The 24358-nt window shown below is 44.6% G+C and overlaps 1 protein-coding gene across 3 annotated transcripts in view; it reads left to right on the top strand.

Annotated features, from left to right (window-relative positions):
• Positions 1–24358, top strand: part of SLC12A8 (solute carrier family 12 member 8) — a 159523-nt gene that overhangs the window by 119405 nt on the left and 15760 nt on the right. For all 3 annotated transcript variants that reach the window (XM_059887971.1, XM_015471682.2, XM_002684815.6), the window contains 2 exons: positions 6889–7035; positions 11423–12068. In XM_059887971.1, the coding sequence (XP_059743954.1) occupies positions 6889–7035; positions 11423–12068 (793 nt within the window). The remainder of the gene's footprint in view (positions 1–6888; positions 7036–11422; positions 12069–24358) is intronic.

Genomic DNA, 24358 nt, shown 5'->3' with positions numbered 1-24358 from the left:
ACATTTTGCTGGAAATCCCCTAAAACTCCTGTCTTCCCTCTGTCTTCCCTTAAGTTCCCTGGGGGAAAGTGGACCCTGAGATTCCCATCACGTATCAGAAAGACGCGCCAGGCCAGGGAGGTGTCCTTACTCAGTTAACTCCTGAGTATCACTGCTCTTATTGAGGAATAAACACCTTTTTCTCTGGTGTGAGGCTTTGCAAAGCTGCCTTGCAGGTACATAGAGGGGTGCTGCTTGGGGCAGCCTGGGGCTGGAAGCGCTGAACTTACATTTTAGAGCAGTGTTTGGGCTTGCTTTTCACATTAGTGCAGGTTTATTTTTCAGGTGTGTAGACGCCAGTGTCAAGGTGATATTTATTTTCGGGGGTGGGAAGGTGTCTTGGCCTTACCTTGCAAGAAGGTTTGCAAGGGGGAGCTAGCTGTTCAGGGAGTGAGAGAGCTGACATCCACCCCCCAGGTCTCAGACCCCCCAGGTGAGCAGGGTTTACTCTCAGGGAAGGAGTCAGTGTCCCTCATTTATATGTCTGTGCTTGCTGGTGCCGTCTCACATCTCATCTCCCAGGGGCCTCTTCTCTAACTGTGGAATAAAAAGCTGGGCTCCATTAGAGCGACTCAGGGCCTCCGGGAGTAGCTGGGCCTGGACTGAGGGAGCACCCAGCTGCTGTCCACACCGTGCCAGCAAGCTCTGCCCCTTCTTGAGCTGGTTCTTTCTTGTGGATTCCCCCACAGAGGCCCTTTCAACCATCAGAGACTCTGATCTGGATGAAGAGAGTCAAATGATCCCCTGGGTGGGGCCCCTCTCTCCACTAATTCCCTTGTTTTGCAGGGAAGCTAAGAATAGGTGTGCCTGAGGGCGCAGCACGTGTCCCAGGAAGGCCACAAGTAAGAGTGTAAGAACAGCTTTCACCAGCAGCCCGGCGGGGAGACTTCATGGGTGGAGATTCCACCTCTAATAATAGACTAATGCATGGAGGTTGGGGGTGGGGGGACTTGTTTGAAAGGCCACCTGTCCCTAGCAGTGAAACAGACAGGCCGGCCAGCGCTTCGCTGGGGGCTGGGGGACCGGCTAAACCCTGCCTGGCGACAGCCCGTGGGAAGGTCACTATGCACACAGCAGGTGAGAGGTGGAAAATGGGTTTTTGGAGAGGACACAAGACTGTTTCCCGGAACAGGCAGTTGTAAAGCCTGTGCAAGAAAGAAAAGATAGTATCCTTGGTTGTCAGTAGCAATCAGAGGTCGACGCCACAAGTGTGGGAACAGGGACGGAACCGCTCAGGGCAGCTCCGCAATAGCGGCTCCCTGGTGTGCTGCCCACTCCATGCCACCCTCGGGTCCCACAAAAAGAGGACCAAGTGAGATTCTTCTGAAAGCCATGAACCCTGGCTTTTCTTTCTTGCCCTCCTTGGCACTGACTGGGCTGCAGCAGCGGGGACTGTACTTAGGGAGTAAGCTGGGCCACAGGCAGCTGCACTCTCGGCACCTGGAGGACAGAAGGGTGAGGCCTGAGAGGCTGGCGGGTGTGGTACCCTGCCCCCCTGACGTGGTGTGTAATAAACTGTTCATCCCCCAACTCTGCCCCCTGTCTTAGCTGTGGCCTGGTCCTGAGCTGGCCCATCTCTGAGCTCTCCTGGGCTCCAAGAAAGCAAGACCTCTTCCTTCTGGTCTGTGTGCCCTGAGGGTCTCGCCTGGGCCCAGACCTGTGGCCTCCGCCCCTTGACTCTCCTCCTAACGAAGCAAGCGCCTCTGAGCATTTCCTTCTCTTTCTCTCAGGCCTTTTCTGCCAGAACAATTATCCTCAGCGGCTGCCGGCTGCCCTGGATTCCTTTCCACTGACCTGCAGCTGGTCAGTTCATCTGTTTCTTTCTGGGTTTCCTGCCGCTCCTCTGATCTATTTCTAATTATTTGGCTTCCCAGCCCATGGTTTCTCTCAGAAATTTCTTTTCACTTTATATCCCTACCCCAGAGGAACTTTTCCCTGGCTGTCGGGTGTTAAGCTTTCTAAAAACTCTTAACTATGTTGCAATGACTGAGGCCCTATGTGTGAGGCACAACCCCCGGTGCGCGGTTGACGCTTACTGCATTTTGATTCCCCGACACACTCCTATGGGTTTCCCAGGTGGCGCTAGTGGTAAAGAATCGACTTCCCAATGCAGGAGCAGGAGATGTGGGTTTGATCCCTGGGTTGGAAAGATCCCCTGGAGTAGGGAATGGCAGGCCACTCCAGTATTCTTGCCTGGAAAATTCCATGGACAGAGGAGCTTAGTGGGCTACAGTCCATGGGGTCGCAAAGAGGTGGTCAGAACTGAGCGACCGGACACAGACATACTCCTATGGGGATATCTTTACAGACAGTGCACATTTTCAGGTGGGGACATTTTTTCCCCCTATTAATCCACATGTTAAACTGAATAGGAAAAACCCCCAAAGTGTCAATCTCGATATTACTATAGAAAAAGGAATTGTATAAACAGCAGGTATTAGTAGGGCTAAAATGAAATAGACTGATTGTTTCACAATGAACTTATATGAAGCCCAAGAAGAAGTGTTTATTACACATCAAAAAGACCAAATATTTTAGGAGCCCTGGAGCTTGCTAACTAGCAGAATAAGAACAGATTAGTAGGAGGAGTATCTTCAAAGCATGCCTGTGAAAAATGAGCCATGGCACAGGGAAAACTCTCATCACTCTTGATTTGACAGTCACGATTTCCCATGTTCATGAGCTGCACATGGAGTGAGGCAGGGCTCGAAGCTGGGGGCGAGCCCGGCCCAGCACAGCCACCCAGCCGCGCCTGCCTGTCCTCTGCTCTCTGTCCTGGACACAGTGCTGCCTCTCAGGAAGTGAAGTCAACCATGTTTCCTTGTGGTGGTGGTTTAGTCGCTAAGTTGTGTCCGACTCTTGCGATTCCATGGACAGAGGAGCCTGGCAGGCCACAGTCCATGAGATTCTCCAGGCAAGAATACTGGAGTCGGTTGCCATTTCCTTCTCCAGGGGATCTTCCCATCCCAGGGATTGAACCCGGGTCTCCTGCACTGTAGGCGGATTCTTTACCAACTGAGCTACAAGGAAAGCCCACATGTTTCCTTGTGGAAAGTGGCTATCAAGTGAGAGAAAAACTTTGGCTGAAAGTGGAGATGTTGGTCACCTTGTGGAATGAGGACAGTATTAAAAAACTCATGTCTGCAGAAAGAAGGAACTGCTTGGGATTGTAAAGGGGTAAAGGTGTCAGGATGTACTCCTCAGTAATGCCAAAGGGCCACAGGAATTGGATGAGGCAGGATGAGGCAGAATGAGTACGTTGGAAATGACCCTATTAAACCCAGTTCTTCAAGAAAAGGGAGTGGCCATTGGGTTGGCAGGATCTTTGAGTGGCTGGAGTTCCCATGGGAGCTGGGATCAAGTACCAGGAACAGAGAGACGAGTTAGTGCTTTTCATCAGTAGTTACTGAAAAAGAAATTAGGGTAGTTCACACCCCAGGTAATATATTAGAAAGACAGCATTTTGTGATGACTCACACAGGTAGATGATAAAAGGGCACCTTTTGGGTTTTCCTAAAGAACCGTTGACACATATCTGCACAAATACTCACTTCCACCTTCACTGGCACAGGTAGTTAAGTTTACAGTCCCAGATAAATAGAGGAAATGATTAAATTCTACAAGGCTTGGGGCAGAGCCACAGAGCTTACTGCTGTACCTGGAGAGCTCTGCTCTCTGCCAGGTATCTAAGCTGTCCTCAGTGCTCCCTACAAGGGCAGATGGATGACAAGGAAGGGGCAGGACTCAGGTGGGGGAGAGAGAGAATGGAGTTGTTACATTCAACCGCAAGGACCAACGTTCCGTTTCTTTTTCAGAAAATTGGTTGAATAACAGTTTTACATAAAAGAGTGGCAAGTGGACAGTCCATTTAAATGCAGTTGACAAACTGGACCAAGCTTCCTATGCCTAGATGGTCATCCCTCTGGCCCTTGGCCCCAGGGCTCTGCAGCGGTCCTGGGGAGTGTTTCTGGGAAGGCTGGCTGGGATGGAGGTCACCGTATCCAGCCACATGTTGCCAGAGACTCATTGAATTCCTGAGGTTAGTTCCAACACTGAGGCACACCAGCCTGGGCCATCTCCTTCCCACTCACGTTCACTGTAAATGGATAGGCTATATATACACATGGAAAAGAACTTTTTACACTCAAATATATGTAACCTTTTGGATAAGAAGCAGTAAACTTTCTGCAAGGAGATACCATGCCTGCCTGAGATGGAGAATTCTCTGAGGGGAGTACGCATTGAAGATAGGGAACCATGCCCAGGGGCTTTCACCCTGACTGCACCTCAGAATCACCTGGAGGGCTTTTGGAAAAATCAACCATGTCTGAGTCCCACTCTGTAACAATTATAGCAGAATCTTGGGGTGACTTGTGTGTATAATCAGAGTGGAGGACTACTGGGTCAGATTTTCAAAAAGCTTTTGATAAAATTTTATTACAGAGTCCTTTTTAAAAAAAAAAAAAAAGTCAACAGAAGGTGGAAACAAAGGCTATAGATGAATGATTGCATCTCAGAATGAGTCAGGGGTTTGATACTGGGACTAGTGTCTCTAACAATTTTGTGAGACATCCAGGACACCAACTACAGTGGAGTTGTGAAGCCTTATTACTCCAGCCAGCAGTACTTGCTGAACGCTGTGTGCCAGAGGGCCAAGGTGCGGGCGACTTAGAAGCTTATGGCATGCTGGCAAGAGGGGCCATGAGTGTAATTAACCACAGGGTAGATGACCTGCCATTAGAGTATACAAATAAAGTGAGGGAATATTATAGGACATTAATTTCTTCTAGTAATAAAGTGGTAAATAGCGTAGGGTGGGATAGGCATAAATTCATGACACTGAAGTAAAGAAGGGAGATTCATTGGGGATAAAGATGAAGTAATGCATTTAAGGAGAACTAATCCACACTGAATTAAGGAAAAGGTAGGCTCTTTAGTGGACCTTAGGCTTATCCACAAAACTTCTGACCTCCCTGACTGTTTGAGGGTTATTCACCTATGTGAGGTCTTGAAGGGAGTGATCCCCATTTTTTATTATAGGACCCCAAATGACCAGACTCTTGCTTGCCTGTCCCTTTGTGCCCCTGGTAGGGCATGTGACTTAGGCTGGGCCCACCAGATGCTTCAGATGTCATGAATGATGCAAAGGTAAGGTGATGGTGAGAATTCATCTTTGGGGCAGCAGGTGCTGATAGCATCTTGATCAGACTGCTCCTGTTCAGGAATCTGAATGTGCTGCTAGCTTTGGGTCTTGCCTTTTTCCAAGCCTCATCTTTCAGCCTTCTGATGATTCTGTGACCCTCCAGTATCCTGTAAACACATGCTTAAAAAATATTTCCTGTCAAGAATCCTGGCTGATACAGATTTTTGGTGCTAGTTTATGGCCAGTGTTCAGTATAGCTTGATGCATTGTTAAAGCAAGGAAATAAAAACTGCGGTGAGGAACGTCTTCATGGAGAAGGGTATAAGGGACAAAACGGAAGATGAAATCTAATGCAGCTGTAACAGCTGGACAAATGAGCGCTAAAAATACACGGTTCAGGGCATTTGCCTAAAGTAAAATATCAATAGAAAGGAAATGGCACCTCAAATACTTTCCTGTTGGTGTAGATGAAGTTCAGCTCAGGAGGGGGCTATGGACTCACAGACTCATGACAGAGTGTGGGACACAGCTGCACACAAGCAGCACTGATCTTTGCAAGGGGACACCAAGCAGAGCAACTCTTCCCTCTCTCCTATCTGCTGGTACCTTGTGGGCTATGTGGATCTCACTTTCTCATTTAACACTTACATCTCTGTATTGGCACCAAGTGGATCAGGATGAACTAAATAGGAGCCCCATGGAAGTGAAGCCAGTGGAGGAAATAGTGTGTCTGGTGCCCCCCAACCTCACATTGAGGTGCAGCAGAGCCCTGAGGAGCACCCACTCATGTCAGGGGCTGGAGGGTGCGCTCATGGAGGAGGAGAGGTTTATGCTGAGTCTTGAAGCACAATTGGGAGTTTAAGAGACAGACAGTGAGTGGCTTAGGGATGTGGACAGAGGGTTCCAGCAAGCAGAGAAATCATGCTGATGGATTCTGAGTGTGCAGAGTGTGGGACTGGAAGTGTCACAGACCATGAAGGGCCAGGTATGTCAGGGCATTGGGGAGTCATTGATATTTTTATGGCAGGGGCATTCATTATGACCAGTGTGCATGTAGGTCATGCTGGCAGAGGCCTGGGGACAGAGTTTAGCCCTTAGCATTCTTGCTGGCAGTGGTTCACAAAGGATAGTCCCCAGGCCATCAGCATCAGTATCACTGGGCGCTTGTTAGACCGTGGAGAAGGGAATGGCTCCCCACTCCAGTATTCTTGCCTGGAAGATCCCGTGGACAGAGGAGCCTGGTGGGCTACAGTCCAGAGGGTGGCACAGGGTTAGACATGACTGAAGCAGCTGAGCATGCACACACTTGTTAGATATCCAAATTTGGGGCCATATACCAGACCTACTGAATCAAGAAACTGTGGGGTAAGACCCAGAAAATCTGTGTTTTAACAAGCACTCTGGATGAATCTGTGATTCACGGGGTCGCAGAGTCGGACACGACTGAGCAACTGAACTGAACTGGATGAATCAGACACAGTCAATTTGAGAAGCTCTGTGTAGGCCGTACAAGAAGTGATAGCGGGTCAAACAAATGGTGGCAGTGCCAAGGTGGTGGGGTGGATCTGAGATGTTTGGAATATATCTAAGATGTCGAATCTGGAGGATTTATGATCAGATGGGGTGTGGGTGGGTGGGTACCAGGGGAACAGAAGGGAGCAGAAGCAGATTCTGATGTTGAGTAATGAAACTGCCTCCTCATACAGGTGTCCCTAGTGGGCTTCCTATTCCTTTTGGGCTTGTACATCTCATCCTTGGCCTCCTGTATGGGAGGCCTCTATGGAGCCCCCCGGATCCTGCAATGCATCGCCCAGGAGAAAGTGATTCCCGCATTGGCCTGCTTGGGGCAAGGGGTGAGTGACCTTTTCTTTGAGAAATGTATGTTTTTGCTGCTCAACTGACTGTTGGCCAATAAATTGCTTAAGTATTTCTGATAAGAGCCACTGGTCTGGTTCTGGTAGGGAGAAACAAGCCTGCACCCCTGTCCTCTGGATTCTTTGGTCTGGGGCCACTAGACAAAGCATCTGTCAATGTCATAACTTCAGCACTGGGTGCCGAAGTCACAGTAGCACCATGGACCATATAACTGTCACAGTAGCACCATGGACCCTGCCACAGCAGAGAGAAGTAGTGCCACAGCCTTTAGTAAAAATAAATTCCGGATCCTCCAAGTTTAGCCTAGAGGGGAGAACCTCTTGCTGAGGAGAGGACCTGGTCCTTGCAGCTCTAACTCTGTCCTGGAGATTCACCTCCCCTTTGGGGTCGCTTTATGCTGAACTCTCACACTTCTGGTCTCTGGGCTCCCTGTTAATCTTCATAGCCCAAACCCTAACTGATACAACTTGGTCGAGTCAAATCAAATGAGACATTCCTAAAACTGAAGGGGTGACAAGAGAAGGAAGCCGAGAGAACCCCACTTCCCGATAATGTGTTTTGCAAGCTGTCAGTCAGTTCAGTTCAGTCGCTCAGTCGTGTCTGACTCTTGGCGACCCCATGAACCACAGCACACCAGGCCTCCCTGTCCATCCACAACTCCCGGAGTCCACCCAAACCCATATTGCAAGTTGTAGTTGATTTCTATGTTGTGGAAACACGACAGGGTTTCTCCCCACCCCAGTCCCATCCCCAGCCCCACTCTTGTTTGATGCCACGTAGGTACAAATCATCTTTAATCCCTCTCTCTGCCTTCCTCTGCTTCTTATCTACCAGTCAGTGTGGACGGGTAGGACAAGTGACTATCATCTCTAGTAACTTCCCTGTGGTATGTGCCTTTTATTTTATTTTAATTTATTTTTATTAGGTAACAGGTGTAGTTGTTCAGTCGCTCAGTTGTATCCAACTCTTTGTGAGCCCCTGGACTGTAGCCGGCCAGGATCCTCTGTCCATGAAATTCTCGAGGCAAGAATACTGGAGGGGGTTGCCATTTCCTTCTCCAAGATAATGTGTGTACAGGACTCAAAACTAAAAAGATACCCTGAGAATTTTTGCTCCCTCATGAGTCGTTCTACTTTTTCATCACCCATAGCCACGTCCTATCATAGCTGGTTTTATTAGTTTTTCATGAATCCTTCTCTCTCTTTACAGCGGTGGTGGTCTGTGTACATTGTTCTTTGCCTTGCTTTTCTTCATTTAATATAGCTTGGAAATCTGTCTTTTCATATGAATATAGAAAGAACTTTCTCATTGTTTTCCCATCATGTGGATATACCGTAGTTTATTAACCAGTTCCCTATAGATAGTATAGCTTCCAGTAAACAGTGCTACAAAGGATACTCTTTGTGTGTGTGTGTGTGTGTGTGTATGTGTGTACAATTTTACACATATGCAGATAGATATATCTATAGGATCAATTTTCCTAAGTGAGTTTGCTGGTCAAAGGGTCAGTGCATTTTAATATTAATAGATATTGCCAAAACACCTTCCATGGGAGCTGTATCATTTTGTATTTCTACCAGTAATGTATGACAGTTACTGTCTTCCAGCAGCTAGCATGACTGTTAGACCTGGGCCAAGGACCTTGCTTTATAGGACTCTGTTCTGGTCTCTAGGAGACTCCTGAGGTCAAGGGGACATGCCCTTAGCCTGTGGGCTTACATAAACAGATGGTGACCACATCTGGCCCAGGGACCATGGTTTGCCAGCTCTGGATTACCTCCTCCATATGTATATCTAAACAAAATAGTTCAGTTTTGCCTGCTTTTTAAACTTTATATAAATATGGCATGCTTTTCAGGCATCATTATGTGACTCACCCATGTTTTTGCTGATAGCAGCGGCTTGTTTATTATCATCTCTATATAGCATTTCCTCATTTGCTGCAGTTTCTCACTAATCCTGCTGTCGTGGTATGTCCCTGTTTGGGACTGTTACGGACAGTGCAGGGAACAGCCTTTAGTAGACTGGTTCACGTGTGGAGTTCTTCCAGACCTGTTAGTGGAATTGCTCAGTTGTAAGTTGTATATATCTTTGCTTCGTAGATAGCACTGAACTCTTTCTCCAAAGCAGTTGTGTTAATTTAAACTCCTGTCAGCAGTTGGTAAGTGTTCCCATTCTTCTGTGTTCTTGCCAATACCTGGTATTATCAGATGTTTTAATTTTTGCCAATCTGGTAAGTGTTTAATGGTATCTCACTACAGGCTTAATTTGCATTTCCCTGATTGCTAATGAGGTTGGACATCTTTCATATGTTTAATAGACATCCTTTTGCACATTGTCTTTAGTGGGTTATCTGTCTTCTAATTATTTTGTAGGGATTCTTGTACATTCTGAATTGCTCTTTGTCAGCTACATGTGTTAACAAATATCTTTTCCCATTCTGCAACTTGACTTTTATTTGTGCTATCTTTTGGTAACAGAAGTCCACGTGTGACTGTTTTATCACTTTACAACCCACCCTTATCATAGTCTTTCCTGGATCACTAGCATATCCTACAGTTTACCTAAGACCTCCTTCCACTTATTTCAGACCCTCCTTTTATTTCATTAGTTTTTGACAATTTACTTTGTTCTTTATAGTTCTATTGTTAGAGTATGTTAAATAGCTAACCCACTCCAGTACTCTTGCCTGGAGAATCCCAGGATGGAAGAGCCTAGTGGGCTGCAGTCCATGGGGTCACTAGGAGTCGGACACTATTAAGCATCTTCACTTTCACTTTTCACTTTCATGCATTGGAGAAGGAAATGGCAACCCACTCCAGTGTTCTTGCCTGGAGAATCCCAGGGACGGGGGAGCCTGATGGGCTGCCGTCTATGGGGTCGCACAGAGTCGGACACGACTGAAGCGACTTAGCAGCAGCAGTTCAGCAGCATGCTAAATAGCTGTAGTAAGTATATCCAAAATGTAATTTTCAAAAACAGTGAAATGTATCTTTACTCTTTTAAAAAAAATTTTACTTTGGGTTCTAGGAAGGTGTTTCAGACCAATAGGGCCTCTGATCCTCAGAGACTCAGGCCAATGATGACTTTGCTACCTCCATCCTGTGAAGGTTGAACTCTGTTTCAATCCTCAGTAAGGGGGATGCACTTGGAGAAACATACCTGGGAGGTTCACAGATTAGGTCTGGATGTAGCTGACATACCTGTCCCTCCCATCACAGTGCTAGCATAAAGGAGGTGGGTGCAGTGGTTAGGTCCTGTGTCTATCCTGAGAGTAAGGCTGACAGTATTTCCTGAAGAAGAATGAGGCAATGAGAGGAATCATCAAGAATTTTGCTTACTGAGTAACTAGAAGGATGAAATGGATACTTTCTTAAGTGGAGAAGCTGCAGAGTAGATTTGAGAGGCAGGACATCGAGGGATTAGCAGTTTTGTTTTGGAAATATTTGGTTTGAGGTCCTATTAGACATCAGCTGGAAATGTTGAGTAGACAGTTGACTAAGTCTAGATTTCAGGGGAACATTTCAAGCTGGAATTTCAAATTTGGGAGCTACGGGGATTAAACTGGTCTTCAAGGCCATGAGCCTGATTGAGGTCCTAGAGAAGGAAGATAGATAGAGAAGAGAAGGGATCTGAGGATGGAGCTGGAGAGTGCTCTGAATGCAGAATTCAGAAATGTGGAGTGGCCAGTGACAGAGACTAAGGAGCAGCCAGTGACAAGGGGACCAGCAAGAGAAGCAAGGAGACCAGGGAGTAACCAGCTGGGTCGGATGTAATGCTCAGGTCAAGGAAGGCGAGGACTTAGAAGCACTGTTACTTTTGGCCCAAGAACCATGTCAGGGACTGTGAGGAGTAGCTTCTATGGAGCGACAGGTCACAGTACATGGAGTTAGCACATTTTCTCCACTTCTGTCTTCCTGCAGGTCTCCCTTACTCACCCCCATTAGTAACAGATGTGCATAAATGTGTGTGGGAGAGTTTGTTCATGTTTTTGGAATCTCCCCACCTCAGTCACCAACGAATGTGCTGTGTTTTCTGGAGTCGGCCACTCCCCTTGAGGTTGTTTTCTCCATTAAAGCTTGGGAAGAATGGATTTTGTACCTCTTCGATTTCCAAAGCTGACTTTAAAACCCAGTGAAAGACAAAAAGAAAACTATTTGTGAAGTTCATGTTCTATAGTATTGTCCCATATTAATAGTTACTCTGGATTGGACATCATCATCCCAAGCTTGTAGATGAACTTATTAACACGCCAGGAAGCACATGGGAGAAGTGGCTGAGCCAATTTGAGTTGTGTTTCTATCATGCAATGTGATTTTCTTCAGTGAAATTTCATGGTCCTGCATGTTGCTTTTGTTTCTGCAGAAAGGGCCAAATAAAACGCCTGTAGCTGCCATCTGCCTGACCAGCTTGGTGACCATGGCCTTTGTCCTCGTGGGTCAGGTGAACATCCTGGCCCCCATCGTCACCATCAACTTCATGCTGACATACATCACAGTGGACTACTCTTACTTCTCCCTGTCCATGGGTGGCTGCAGCCTCTCGGAGAGGCCTGAGCTGGTGCCCGGGGAGGGCCTGGGTGCTCTCCACTGCTCTGAGCCCCTGCTTCTGGAGAAGGCTCCCAGTTATGGCTCTGAGGGCATTGCCCAGGGCCCCTCTGAGGGCACTCTGCTAGAATTCACCAAGGACATGGATCAGCTCCTCCAGCTAACCAGGAAGCTTGAGAGTAGCCAGCCCAGGGGAGGAGAGAGCCATGGGATCCTAGAGAATCAGAAGGGGAAGACCAAGAAGGCCAGCAAGCAAACCCTCCAAGAGAGCTTCCTCTTGGACCTCAGGTCCCCTGCTTCCTTCTCTCCTGGGGACACTGATGGATGGCCTACTGCCTCCTGGGAAGGGCAGGGGCCCCACGGGAACGCACAGAGTCCCAGAAGTGAAGGGGATCAGCCTAGGGGAGCCTATGGAGCAAAACTCATCCCTGAGCCAAGTAACCAGCCCAGGCCAAGCAGAGAAGGTGGGTGCTTTGCAGTCACACCAGGGCCTCCTAATTTGGGAGTTATCACAAGCCTCTTTCAAATCCTTAGGTCATTTTATAGCTGGGTTTAAAATCCTTGTTAATTTCATTTGATATTTACTTTAAAATATTATGGTCAGTTATCAGCTGAATTCATAATTCTAATCTGGTATAGAGTGTTAATTTTAAGCATAAATTTCTATCTACTCTTGTATGTTAGGGCTGGGAGCCATGACTAGTAACTAAATATTAATTTCATTTTACTCAAAAATCAGCTAACATGAATGAAACCAGTTTCTCCTTTCAAGGGAAGTGGAAGTGTGTTGTGACCAACTGCCGGGCAAGGGCTCGGTCTGTTTTGTCTTTGGAGGATGAATCTCCCAAACCAGGCAGGAGGGGGATGGAGAGACAGGAGATGTGATAAAGAGGACAGCTTTTCTTTGCTTCCTCGTATCTGCAGACAGAGACAAGGAGATGCATGAGAAATTCCAAGGGAAGAACTCAGAATTGTTTAGTCTTCCATATTCTAGGTGCTTCTTGTGCTCACTCAGTTGTGTCTGATTCTTTGTGACCCCATGGACTGTGTAGCCTGCGAGGCTCCTCTGTCCGTGGGTTTCCCAGGCAAGAACACTGGAGTGGGTTGCCATTTCCTTCTCCAGGGGATCTTCCTGACCCAGGGATCAAACCTGTGTCTCTTGTTGGCAGGCAGATTTTTTTTTTTTTTACCACTGCAGCACCTGGGAAGCCCCGTATTCTAGGTACTTGGCATACATGATTGCATGTCATATAATTGTCGTTAACACTTCCTATTTTACCACTGAAGACCCCACATCCCAATGAGATTACAAAGACTCCTCAGAGCTGGTATTCTGCATGGCTGGATATCACACCCCGGTCTCTCTGTATCTGAAGCCCAGTACCTTCCTCTGCATTAACCTGTTTCCTGAGGTCTGTGCAGACAAGTGTGGGTAAAGAGGAGGAGACAGGGGACATAGAAGAGATGTCCAAAAATAATTGCTTTGGGTTCTTTTGTACACCTTCTTTTCCTTCTTTACCTCCAGATAGGTGGATGGTTCTTAATGGTAGGAGCATAATTGAAAATCTTTAATCATATCATTTTTGTCAAAATAACAAGTACAGTTTAATAAGCCAAGTGGAATTAAAAGTCACATAGCCAGAAATAGTAGTCCTATTCTTCTACACCATCCCTCTTCTCCATCCTGTAGTTCCACTCCCATAAAATCCCACTTTCAACCAAATCTTGTTAACCTTCATGTTACTAAATAATATATTTGTATTGCTACTTCTTGATATATCAGTTTTAGATATCATTTTTTTATTTACTATTATGATAAATGAATACTAGCTCATTTATGCCACTCTGATTTCTCACCCAATGTCCCCCATGTAATTACATCACAGTTTTAAAAATTAATTTTAGTAGCTAGTATTCATATTATCATGATTAAGTAAATATTGCTTAACTATGAGCCATATATTATACTATGATTACATTGCCTTTTTTGTCCAACTTCTTCTGTTTCCTGGGGTTAATAATTGCCATGGTTTTTTCATTTGCTTGGTTTTTCTGTCATCATTTTTCTCTCTGTACTCCGGTGAATATGGCAAATGGCTCTCAATGTTAAGTTCCGAATGCTCAAATTCTTAAGACAGTCATCATGTCCATTTGCTTTTTCTTGTCTGTCCTATGGCTCCTACCTGATCCCCTCTAGTCTGTCGGTTCTTTAGGCCTGCTACAAAGCTGTTGTCTTGGAATTCCTCTTTGTCTTTTTTTTTTTCCTACTTGGCATTTACCGACCTCTCTATGTTAGAAGAATTTCCAGTGCTATGAGTGTTGGTGGGAGGCAAAGCAAGCCTTTCACACTTAAAACTGAAAATGTCAGATGCTCAGTTTTCCAGTCCCTCCTACAGCCAGAGTTCAGGCACAGGAATAAACCTCAGTGAATCAGATAAGCCGAGTCCAAGTGAATCAGATACTTGGAACTGGAAACCTGAAGAGATGAGGGCTTTGAGGAACTCTCTGGAAGCATGATACTGGCTTCAGGGTGACTACATTTCTGGCTCCACCATCCAGGGCTTTTCAGGGTCAACGGTGTGGGAACCTTGGTCGCTGCAGCAGTGATATCCCCTCTACACTGCTTTGACATATAATTTGGAGTGTTGTCCTTGGCTGTTTACCTCTGAGATTGATTCACTAGCCTTTCCAGCTATTCTCAGAGACTGGGAAATATCTTTTTAGCTGGTCATATTACCCTGTTCTTGATTTCCAAGAGCTCTTGGTTGTAATCTGATTTGTCTTTATCTTTTAAAAAAATTTGAAAATCATCTCATTCTTGTTTTATGGGTACAATATTTTCCAGGTAATATTAGTTTTTCTCCTTTTAAAGTCTTTTTCTGCCCTATGATCTTTAGATTCTTTTCTCTTTGGCTTCGTCTCATGCTCCCTTTTATATTGGAGGCTTTACTAAAATATCTGTTGATCTTTTGATTTCCTTTTCTCCTTAGAAGTGAGTCCTGAAAAGCTGTTGAGAAGACCCGTGTCCTGGACAGAGCTTATTGGTTAGGGCACCTCATTGTAGAGTGATCAAGAAGCTGGCTTTTTCATGAGAGGACCCCCAAGTGTGATTAGCTAGAGATTTCCTCTGTGGCTCTTCAGTTCCTCCGGAGAAGAGTCCTTTAATCTCTTGCCTGGGAGTCCCCCAGAGAGCCAGGTGATATAAGGGAGTTGAGGTACCCCACTGCTTAGGATACAGATGTCATTGAATCCTGCAGTTTCTAGCTCCATCCCCTCTCTCTTTGTTATGCCTGGTGTCCCAAGTCCAGGCCCTCTCTGGTTGGATTCCTTCAGAGGAACCCCCTTGCCCTCCACCAACACACACACACCTTGGGGAGGGGTCAGGCAAAGAGGAGTTATTCCCCAGCTGCATGAACAGAGGAAAAGAACTTGATGCCCAGCTGTTTCATATACAGTCTTGCGAACGGTCGCCTGCACCGTCCCACTTCCTGGTCCTGAACTTTGTGTGGTCCACTAGGGTACCTTGGGTTGGTTGGTCCTTGCCAGCACCCTCTCTGGGGGCTCTAGAGTTCATCCTCGGCTCTGCTCAGTTTGTTACTACTCCTCTGTTACCTCTCCACCTTCCAAGACTTGTTTTTATCTTGTTTCTCTGATTCTTCTTGTGTTTGTGGGTTTATGGCTATTTAGTTCCTGTTCTGTTTTCTTAGTGGGTTATCAGGAAAGAAGTGTGGTCATTTTGCAACATTTAATCAGTGATGTTGCCACATCTTAGAAATGTCCTGAGCTCTTTTTGACCCCTCCCTCTCCTCCATTCTTGCTGCCTGTACCTTGGTGCAGGCCCTCATTATTCGGCACCCAGATTCTTGTTTATCTCCACGCTCATCTCCAGACTCCAGATTCTCCCATACATATCCTCTTTATCCTTTTCACTGTCCTCTGAATGATCTTTCTAGAGTAAAATTCTCATCCTGTCTCTTTTACTTAAAAACCTTCGTTGGAATATAATACCTTCCATCTTGGTGTGATTTGCAAGGTTCTTGGCAGTCTTGCCCTACCCTACCTTCCTGGGCACTTTTCTCATGACAACCCATATAACGTATGTTCAGCCACACCCAGATGTGTGCCCCAAACACATCGTATTCTTTATTCCTTCCTGCCTTTGCAATGCCATTCTGCCAGCTGCAATTGCATTGCTCCTCCTCTTCCATCTGAAATGCTGACTTGCAGTTTAAAATCCATTTGACTTTTCAGACCCACTCTGAGAAGGATTCCCTGATCTCCTCTCGTATGCAAGCATAACATTTGAGCCACACTAAAGGTAGGAACACTTATCACATTGTTTTATACATTTGCTTACACATTTGTCTTCAGGCTTACTCATCTATCTGTCTAAGGAAAAGAAATGTTAGTTTTATTCCTTTGCCCCTAGTCTGTGAGCTACCTTTAGTCACAAACCATGTCTTTCTACCTTGTCTTCATCGACAATATTCCCACACAGTACATGACACTGACAAACACTCAGTAAAGGCTAATAAATTGATTAACAATTGTACAGATACTGGCTAAAAATTTTAAACATTGATAGGTAGAGTAGAAAGAGTTAAACTATAAGAACCTAATGTGTGACAAACCAGATGCCATAAAATAATGAGTCAAATCACTAGTGAATATATATTGTTGAGAGTAAGTGGATCAAAAAATTAACTTGGGGCTGTATTTGATACCTTATTTAGCCACAAATTCCTTATTTATAACAGCTGCCCAAGAAAGAGATTTGTGACTATTGAAGATATCATCAAAGACAAAAAGGATCTGATTAAACAGAAATAAAAAACATTTGCACAACGCAGTGTCACAGAAGGAAACAATTATTCCGACAAACACAACTGATAAAAGCATACCTCCCAAAGCATATTATTTTTAAAAACAGGAAGGTCAAAATCCAGATTCCACTAAAGAGAGGTCAGAAGAAATGAACACGCAATTTACATTTGAAAAAACAGTGCCCAGACTCACTCACTGTCCATTCAACAAACTAACTTTTATGATTAAGTGTTGAATGTTGTTAGTAGCTAAAAATAGGAAGCATTTACTGAGTCTGTCCCACGTGCCTGGTGTGGAGATACTCTCTTAAATACGGATGATCTCAGCTCAGATCTAGGCACTGTTACTAGCTTTTTCCAGATGGCAAAGGTGAGGCTTAGGGAAGTTATACACTTACTCAGAATATGCGGCAGCTGGAATTTGAACCCAGGTCTATCTCATTGTAGAATCTGTGTTCTAAACCACAATCAGTTCAGTCCAGTTCAGTTGCTCAGTCGTGTCAGACTCTCTGCAACTCCATGAATCGCAGCATGCCAGGCCTCCCTGTCCATCACCAACTCCCGGAGTTCACTCAAACTCACGTCCATCGAGTCGGTGATGCCATCCAGCCATCTCATCCTCTGTCGTCCCCTTCTCCTCCTGCCCCCAATCCCTCCCAGCATCAGGGTCTTTTCCAATGAGTCAAGTCTTCGCATGAGGTGGTCAAAGTACTGAAGTTTCAGCTTTAGCATCATTCCTTCCAAAGAACACCCAGGACTGATCTCCTTTAGAATGGACTGGTTGGATCTCCTTGCAGTCCAAGGGACTCTCAAGAGTCTTCCCCAACAGCACAGTTCAAAAGCATCAATTCTTTGGCACTCAGCTTTCTTCACAGTCCAACTCTCACATCCATACATGACCACAGGAAAAACCATAGCCTTGACTAGACGGACCTTTGTTGGCAAAGTAATGTCTCTGCTTTTGAATATGCTATCTAGGTTGGTCATAACTTTCCTTCCAAGCAGTAAGCGTCTTTTAATTTCATGGCTGCAGTCACCATCTGCAGTGATTTTGGAGCCCCCAAAAATTAAGTCTGACACTGTTTCCCCATCTATTTCCCATGAAGTGATGGGGCCAGATGCCATGATCTTAGTTTTCTGAATGCTGAACTTTAAGCCAGCTTTTTCACTCTCTTCTTTCACCTTCATCAAGAGGCTTTTTAGTTCCTCTTCACTTTCTGCCATAAGGGTGGTGTCATCTGCATATCTGAGGTTATTGATATTTCTCCAGGCAATCTTGATTCCAGCTCGTGCTTCTTCCAGCCCAGCATTTCTCATGATGTACTCTGCATAGAAGTTAAACAAGCAGGGTGATAATATACAGTCTTGACATATCCTTTTCCTATTTGGAACCAGTCTGTTGTTCCATGTCCAGTTCTAACTGTTGCTTCCTGACCTGCATATAGGTTTCTCAAGAGGCAGGTCAGGTGGTCTGGTATTCCCATCTCTTTCAGAATTTTCCACAGTTTATTGTGATCCACACAGTCAAAGGCTTTGGCATAGTCATTATAGCAGAAATAGATGTTTTTCTGGACCTCTCTTGCTTTTTCGATGATCCAGCAGATGTTGGCAATTTGATCTCTGGTTCCTCTGCCTTTTCTAAAACCAGCTTGAACATCAGGAAGTTCCCGGTTCACGTATTGCTGCAGCCTGGCTAGGAGAATTTTGAGCATTACTTTACTAGCGTGTGAGATGAGTGCAATTGTGCGGTAGTTTGAGCATTTTTTGCATTGCCTTTCTTTGGGATAGTATGTATATGCTGCTTGGGTCAGTGTCTATTATGAACTAGGCCGTGGTACTGAAAATGTTAGTTGCTCAGTTGTGTTCGACTCTTTGCAACCCTAAGGACTGTAGCCTGCCAGGCTCCACTGTCCATGGGACTTTTCAGGCAAGAATACTGGAGTGGGTAGCCATTCCTTTCTCCAGGGAATCTTCCCAATGCAGGGATCGAACCTGGGTTGAATGAATCCAATTTAAACCACCATTAAAATATCATTGCATATCTATTAAGCTATCAAAAATTTCAATAAAAAGTATTTAGGTCGGTGGAAATCAGGTATTATACGTAAGCATTGTTGGAAGCAAGGTCAATGGAGTCATTCCTTTTGGATTGATTGATTAGTTTTTTCATCAAACTTAGGAGGTTTGGGGTCATGATTTCTTCGGAAAGCAGTAGTTTTGTTGCCAGAGGGAGCAAATTTGTGGCCTGTCCCTTTATAAGCTCAATGTGGTGAGCCAAGTAGAAATGGAATGGGGAAATTTTTGGCTTTGCTAGCCTGAGGGAGTGGAACCAGTGAGGGTGAGCAGTGTACCAGCCAGAAATTTAATAGGGAGATTCTAGAAATGAGAGAGCCATAGAAAGACTGTAGCTCCCCACACCGCTGATCTGGGCAGCCTGAGAGAGACTAGGAAAAGTCAGTCCGCTTCAACTGTGGTTCCCAACCCACACACAGATCTGCTGGCAGAGGGGGAAGCCTCCTAGGCCACATAGACACAGGGGCAAGCTCTGTGCGACTAAAAACTGGAGTGGGGATACGAGTAGCCCAGGAGAAAGACTGTAAGCTCTCACTGTTCTTACCCTCAGCTCCAGCAGTTTTAGAAAAATAAACACTTCTTAGTTTGTCCCCATTTGGTAAACTTCTAGAGCCCCAAGGGACTGTTTCTGATAATTTCATCTAGTTGTATACCTATCTCTTACAGAGAGGATTTACTGCCCTCTTCACATTGCAGTAGCTGGAAGTCCCTCTGGTTCATCCTCTCTGGAGAATGAACTTTTAGGATGTAACATGAAATATAAAACTGTCTAATCACTCTGACTTAGTAAATCTAGTTGGGGGAAGTGTATCTCAAGAAAACAACTGTAAACTGAACAGCAAACCATAAGTATTTACCGGATTCTCATAACTGCACTGTTGGTGCTGATGACAACCTAGAAATAAATGTGCAGTATTTGATAAGTGGTTAAAAGATTGCAGAATCAACATGATCAGATACCACATGAACTTGAAACATGCATGAAACATGATCACTTGTGGACATATCAGTGCCCATTCTTATTTTGTACCTGCTAGTCAGAACTATGTGTTTGTTTATCCTGATGAAAATATGGAGTGTATTTCCAGAGGTGGCTTCATATTGATTTTAAATAATTTCTATAAAATTATTTAAATTTGTGGTTTAAAAAATTGACATAATTGTTTTCCCCTTCAGGCCTAAAGTCTTCATGTCTGCATGGGTTTTATGAATACAGAACTTGTTAGACATACTGCTACATTTTAAAAGACAATTTAACGTTATATATTATGTTTCTTATATTTCATATTTTTAACATGCCTAATACATGCTTCCCTGGTAGCTCAGCTGGTAAAGAATCTGCCTGCAATGCAGGACACTCTGGTTCAATTCCTGGATCAGGAAGTTTCCCTGGAGAAGGGATAGGCTACCCACTCTAGTATTCTAGGGTTTCCCTGGTGGCTCAGATGGTAAAGAATCCCCTGGCAGTTGCAGGAGACCTGGGTTCGATCCCTGGGTTGGGAAGATCCCCTGGAGGAGGGCATGGCAACCTACTCCAGCGTTCTTGCCTGGAGAATCCCTGTAGACAGAGGAGCCTAGAGGGTTACAGTCCATGGGGTTGCAAACAGTTGGACACTACTGAGCGACTAAGCACACAGTGCTTACCTGTTCGTTTTGTGACTAAAGCTTGATAAAATTGCCTTCCCAGTTGTTATTCTATTATTTCTAACATGAAAAACTGTCTCCTTCTGCCACTAATCTGTAAGACTTATTTCTTTCAGCATAATCCTTGAAAAGAGGGAGGGGAAAATCCTTCACTCATTTTGGAAGGGTTTTGAAACTATAGCTGTTCAGAATTCTAATAATTGTCTGCTTATATTGTCATACCTATTCAGAGTCATTGAGCATCCTTGACTGAATTCTCCCTTGCATTGCTGAGGTGTAAAACTGCACTGTGCTTGCGTAGAAGACACACCCCTTCCTATCACTGTCCCTGTAGTTCCTCAAGAAAACACACATATACACTCATAGCTCCCTTGAGTATAGTGTAATTGAGTTGGTATAAGATCAAGTGTGAAAAAGTAAGTTTAACACTTGGCAAACATTTTGTTTCAGTTAGGCAAAAATCTAAGTTCTTCACCAGTCATGTTTCTTCTTAATAACCAATGGAACAACTATATTTCACTAAGCTTGTGATTGAAAAAATGAATCATGCCTTGGGCATGTTGAAAGTATACAATGTAATCAAAGACAATCTTAACAGTGGTTCATCTTAAAAAAAAAAAATTTAATAGCGCTGTCAATTCAAATCAATTATAAACCTTGGCAGAGTTTTCCAAAATTTATTTTATTGTAGTTGATTTATAATGTTGTATTAACTTCTGTATAGCAAAGTGATTCACTTATACATATATATATATATTCTTTTTCCTATTCTTTTCCATTATGGCTTATCCCAGGATATTGAATATAGTCCCTGTGCTAGACAGTAGGACCTTGTTGTTTATCCATTCTATATGTAACAGTTTGTGTCTGCTAATCCCAAACTATGAGTCCATCCTTATGACCTCGTCCTTGGCAACCATGTCTGTGAGTCTGTTTCTGTTTTGTAGATAGGTTCATTGGTGTCGCATTTAGAGTCCACGCACCAGTGACGCCGTTTGGTACCTGTGTTTCTCTGTCTGACTTACTTCACTTAGTATGATGATCTCTAGGTCCATCCATGTTGCTGCAAATGGCATTATTTCGTTCTTTTTTAATGGCTGAGTAGTATTCCATTGTATATATGTACCGCATATTCTTTATCCACTCACCTGTCAGTGGACATTTAGGTTGTTCCCATGTCCTGGCTATTGTAAATAGTGCTGCAATGAGCATTGGGGTGCATGTATCTTTTCAGATTATAGTTTTGTCTGGTTACATGCCCAGGAGTGGGATCGCTGGATCATATGCAGCTCTGTTTTTAGATTCTTAAGGAACCTCCATACCTTTCTCCATCGTGGCTGCACCGATTTACATCCCCACAACAGTGTAGGAGGGTTTCCTTTTCTCTACACCCTCTCCAGCATTTGTTACTTGTAGACTTTTTAATGATGGCCACTGTCTCATATGAGGTGAAACATCATTGTTGTTTTGATTTGCATTTCCCTAATAATTAGTGATGATGAGCATTTTTTCATGTGCTTCTTGGCCATCTGTATGCCTTCTTTGGATAAACGTCTAGGTCTTCTGGAAGAGTTTCTTTTAATTCACAATTAAAAAGGAGACATTTGTTGAGCACTTCCTATGCACAAACTGCCTAGATTTGACATTTAGAGCTACAAAAGACAATCTTTGCCTTCAAGATAGGGAGGGGTAAAAAATAAGTATAGTGGGTTGGAAGTATATGATAAAGGCAGACATGCTGAGAGGATGCAGACTTCTCTGGGGCCTGGGTGGGTTTGTCATTCATGTACCCTCATGCATGGGATATTTACCACTTTCCAAGCACTATTCTAGACTAGGGATGGAGAACATGCTGAATAGATGTAGAAGGTCTCTGCTGTCATTGATGTTGCCTTCTATCAGGAAAGACACATAATAAACAAGCAAACACACATACGGAATGTCAGTAAGTGATGTCATGTGATGAATCATAAAGTGGGGTAACAGGATAGAAACTAGGGTGGGAATAGTGGTTCTGTTTCAGATAGGTTTGTCAGAAAAGATCTTTTTAAGAAGAGGATATTTTTGTGGAAAACTGAAGTGTATAGAGTAGTGAGCCAGGCAGAGATGTGAGGGAAGAGTTCCAGGTAGAGGAAATGGCATGTGTAAAGGTACAGATGGGAATTGGATTGGCAAATTGCAAGAACAGCAGAATCCCAGGAGTGACTGGAGAGGAATGGGTCACGGGAGATGGATAGGAGATGAGCACAGTAAGGAACGCAGAGGTCAGTCCTGTGTAGTCACACATGCCATGGTGACCACAATTGAAGGTCCCTGAAACTTCTAGCTAGGGGTGTGATATGATAAGATCCAGCCTTAAAGAAGATCACTGGCTTTGTGAGGAACAGATTGTATAGAAGTAGCAGAAGGACCTAGAGCCTGCTTGGAGGTATATTAATTAAGGGAGGCTAAACTGCTGTAACAAATAGGTAAAAACTTAGTGGCTCAAACACAATGGAACTTCATTTCTCACTTGCACTAATAGTCCAGGAGGGGTGTTCCAAATCAGTGGGAGGCTCTCCTCCATGCATTATTCAGGGACCCAACCTCCTTCCATTGTTACGATTCCACTATCCAACCAGTCCATCCTAAAGGAAATCAATCCTGAATATTCACTGGAAGGGCTGATGCTAAAGCTGAAGCTCCAGTACTTTGGCCACCTGATGCCAAGAACTGACTCATTTGAAAAGACCCTGATGCTGGGAAACATTGAGGGCAGGAGGAGAAGAGGACGACAGAGGATGAGATGGCTGGATGGCATCACCGACTCAATGGACGTAGGTTTGGGTGAACTTCGGGAGTTGGTGATGGACAGGGAGGCCTGGTGTGCTGCGGTCCATGGTGTCGCAAAGAGTCAGACAGGACTGGGCAACTGAACTGAACTGATCCCCTAGGACCTCGTCGTGAACAAAATCAAGACTGAGTTCCCATATTCAGATTTCAGGCACAGAGAAGAGGTATACCTACTCTCTCAAAGGCGTTGGTGCAGAACTGGCACTCACCACTTGTGTTCACATTCTGTTGGTGAGAGCTTAGTCACATGACCACACCTAACTGCAGTAAAGAAGAGTGCTGAGGACTGAATGAAGTATTTGGGGGTCAGAAGGAAGAGACGAGCCAGTGAAGGAGACTGAGTAGTGGACAGTGAGATAGGAGGAAAAGTAGGAGACCAAGGCATCTTAGAAACCAGGAGACAAATATATTTCAGTCAGGAAAAAGTGATCACATGTGTCAGATGCTACCAGAAAGGGCAAATGAGATGAGGAGTTGACCATTGAATTTGAAAAGATTCAAGTCACTGACAGCCTGAGGAAGAGTAGTTTTAGTGGAGTGGTGTGTACTATCCTAAAAGTAGGTTGAGGAAACAATAGGAGGTAAAAACCACATAGGCGATTCTTTTGAGAACTTTTGCTATAAGGGAGACAAAAAACAATAGGACAGTAGCTAGGGGATGACCAGAAACTTTCTTTAGTTGGAAGAAATTACAGTGTATTTGTATTTGATGAGGATGATTTGGTAGAAGATGGAAAACTTGATGACGCAGAGGTGAAATGAGCAGGGCGCAAATATAGGGATGGGCCTTAGGTAGGAGCCAGCACTGTTCATCTGCTTCCTCAATGGAAAGGCAGAAGAGAGGGCACAGGTGAAAGCAGGTTGGCAGACTTGCTGATGAAAGGATATGAAAGCTCTCTTTTGAGAGGACAGGTTGTAAATTTATTACATCAGAGCATAGGAGAATGAGTTAACTTAAGGTATAAGACTTGTGAGTGATGCTGAAATGAGAAGGTAGATGATCTGTCCAAGGGAGTGCTTGCTAATAGTCTTGGGCATGGACTCTAAGCTAGGTAAGAGGGTAATGAAAAGAGAAAGTAGGTGGTAGGAAGCAAAAACATATTAGGGCAAGTTGACTGAAGGTCCCCCTGCAGGCTACGAATATTTGGGGTGGGAGACAGCAGAGTGAATGAGAAAAAAAAAAAAAACAGAGGTGATGGACTGAGGGCAGATTTATTGAAATCATGATTTAGGAGGTGAACTTTCTGGTAAAGACAAGCCTCAGGTGTGGCCCAGGAAACTAATGGTTGAGGTGAGTGGACATTGTCTTTTAGACTGAATTACAAAATTGGAGAAGAGGAGCACATAGGTGTTTGCTAATAGAAACACTAGAAGCTTTGATA

The sequence above is a fragment of the Bos taurus genome, chromosome 1, assembly GCF_002263795.3.
Source record: "Bos taurus isolate L1 Dominette 01449 registration number 42190680 breed Hereford chromosome 1, ARS-UCD2.0, whole genome shotgun sequence".
Taxonomy (NCBI): Eukaryota; Metazoa; Chordata; class Mammalia; order Artiodactyla; family Bovidae; genus Bos; species Bos taurus.
Note: the sequence above shows the minus strand (reverse complement) of the source record. Positions and strands in the feature narration are given on the sequence as shown.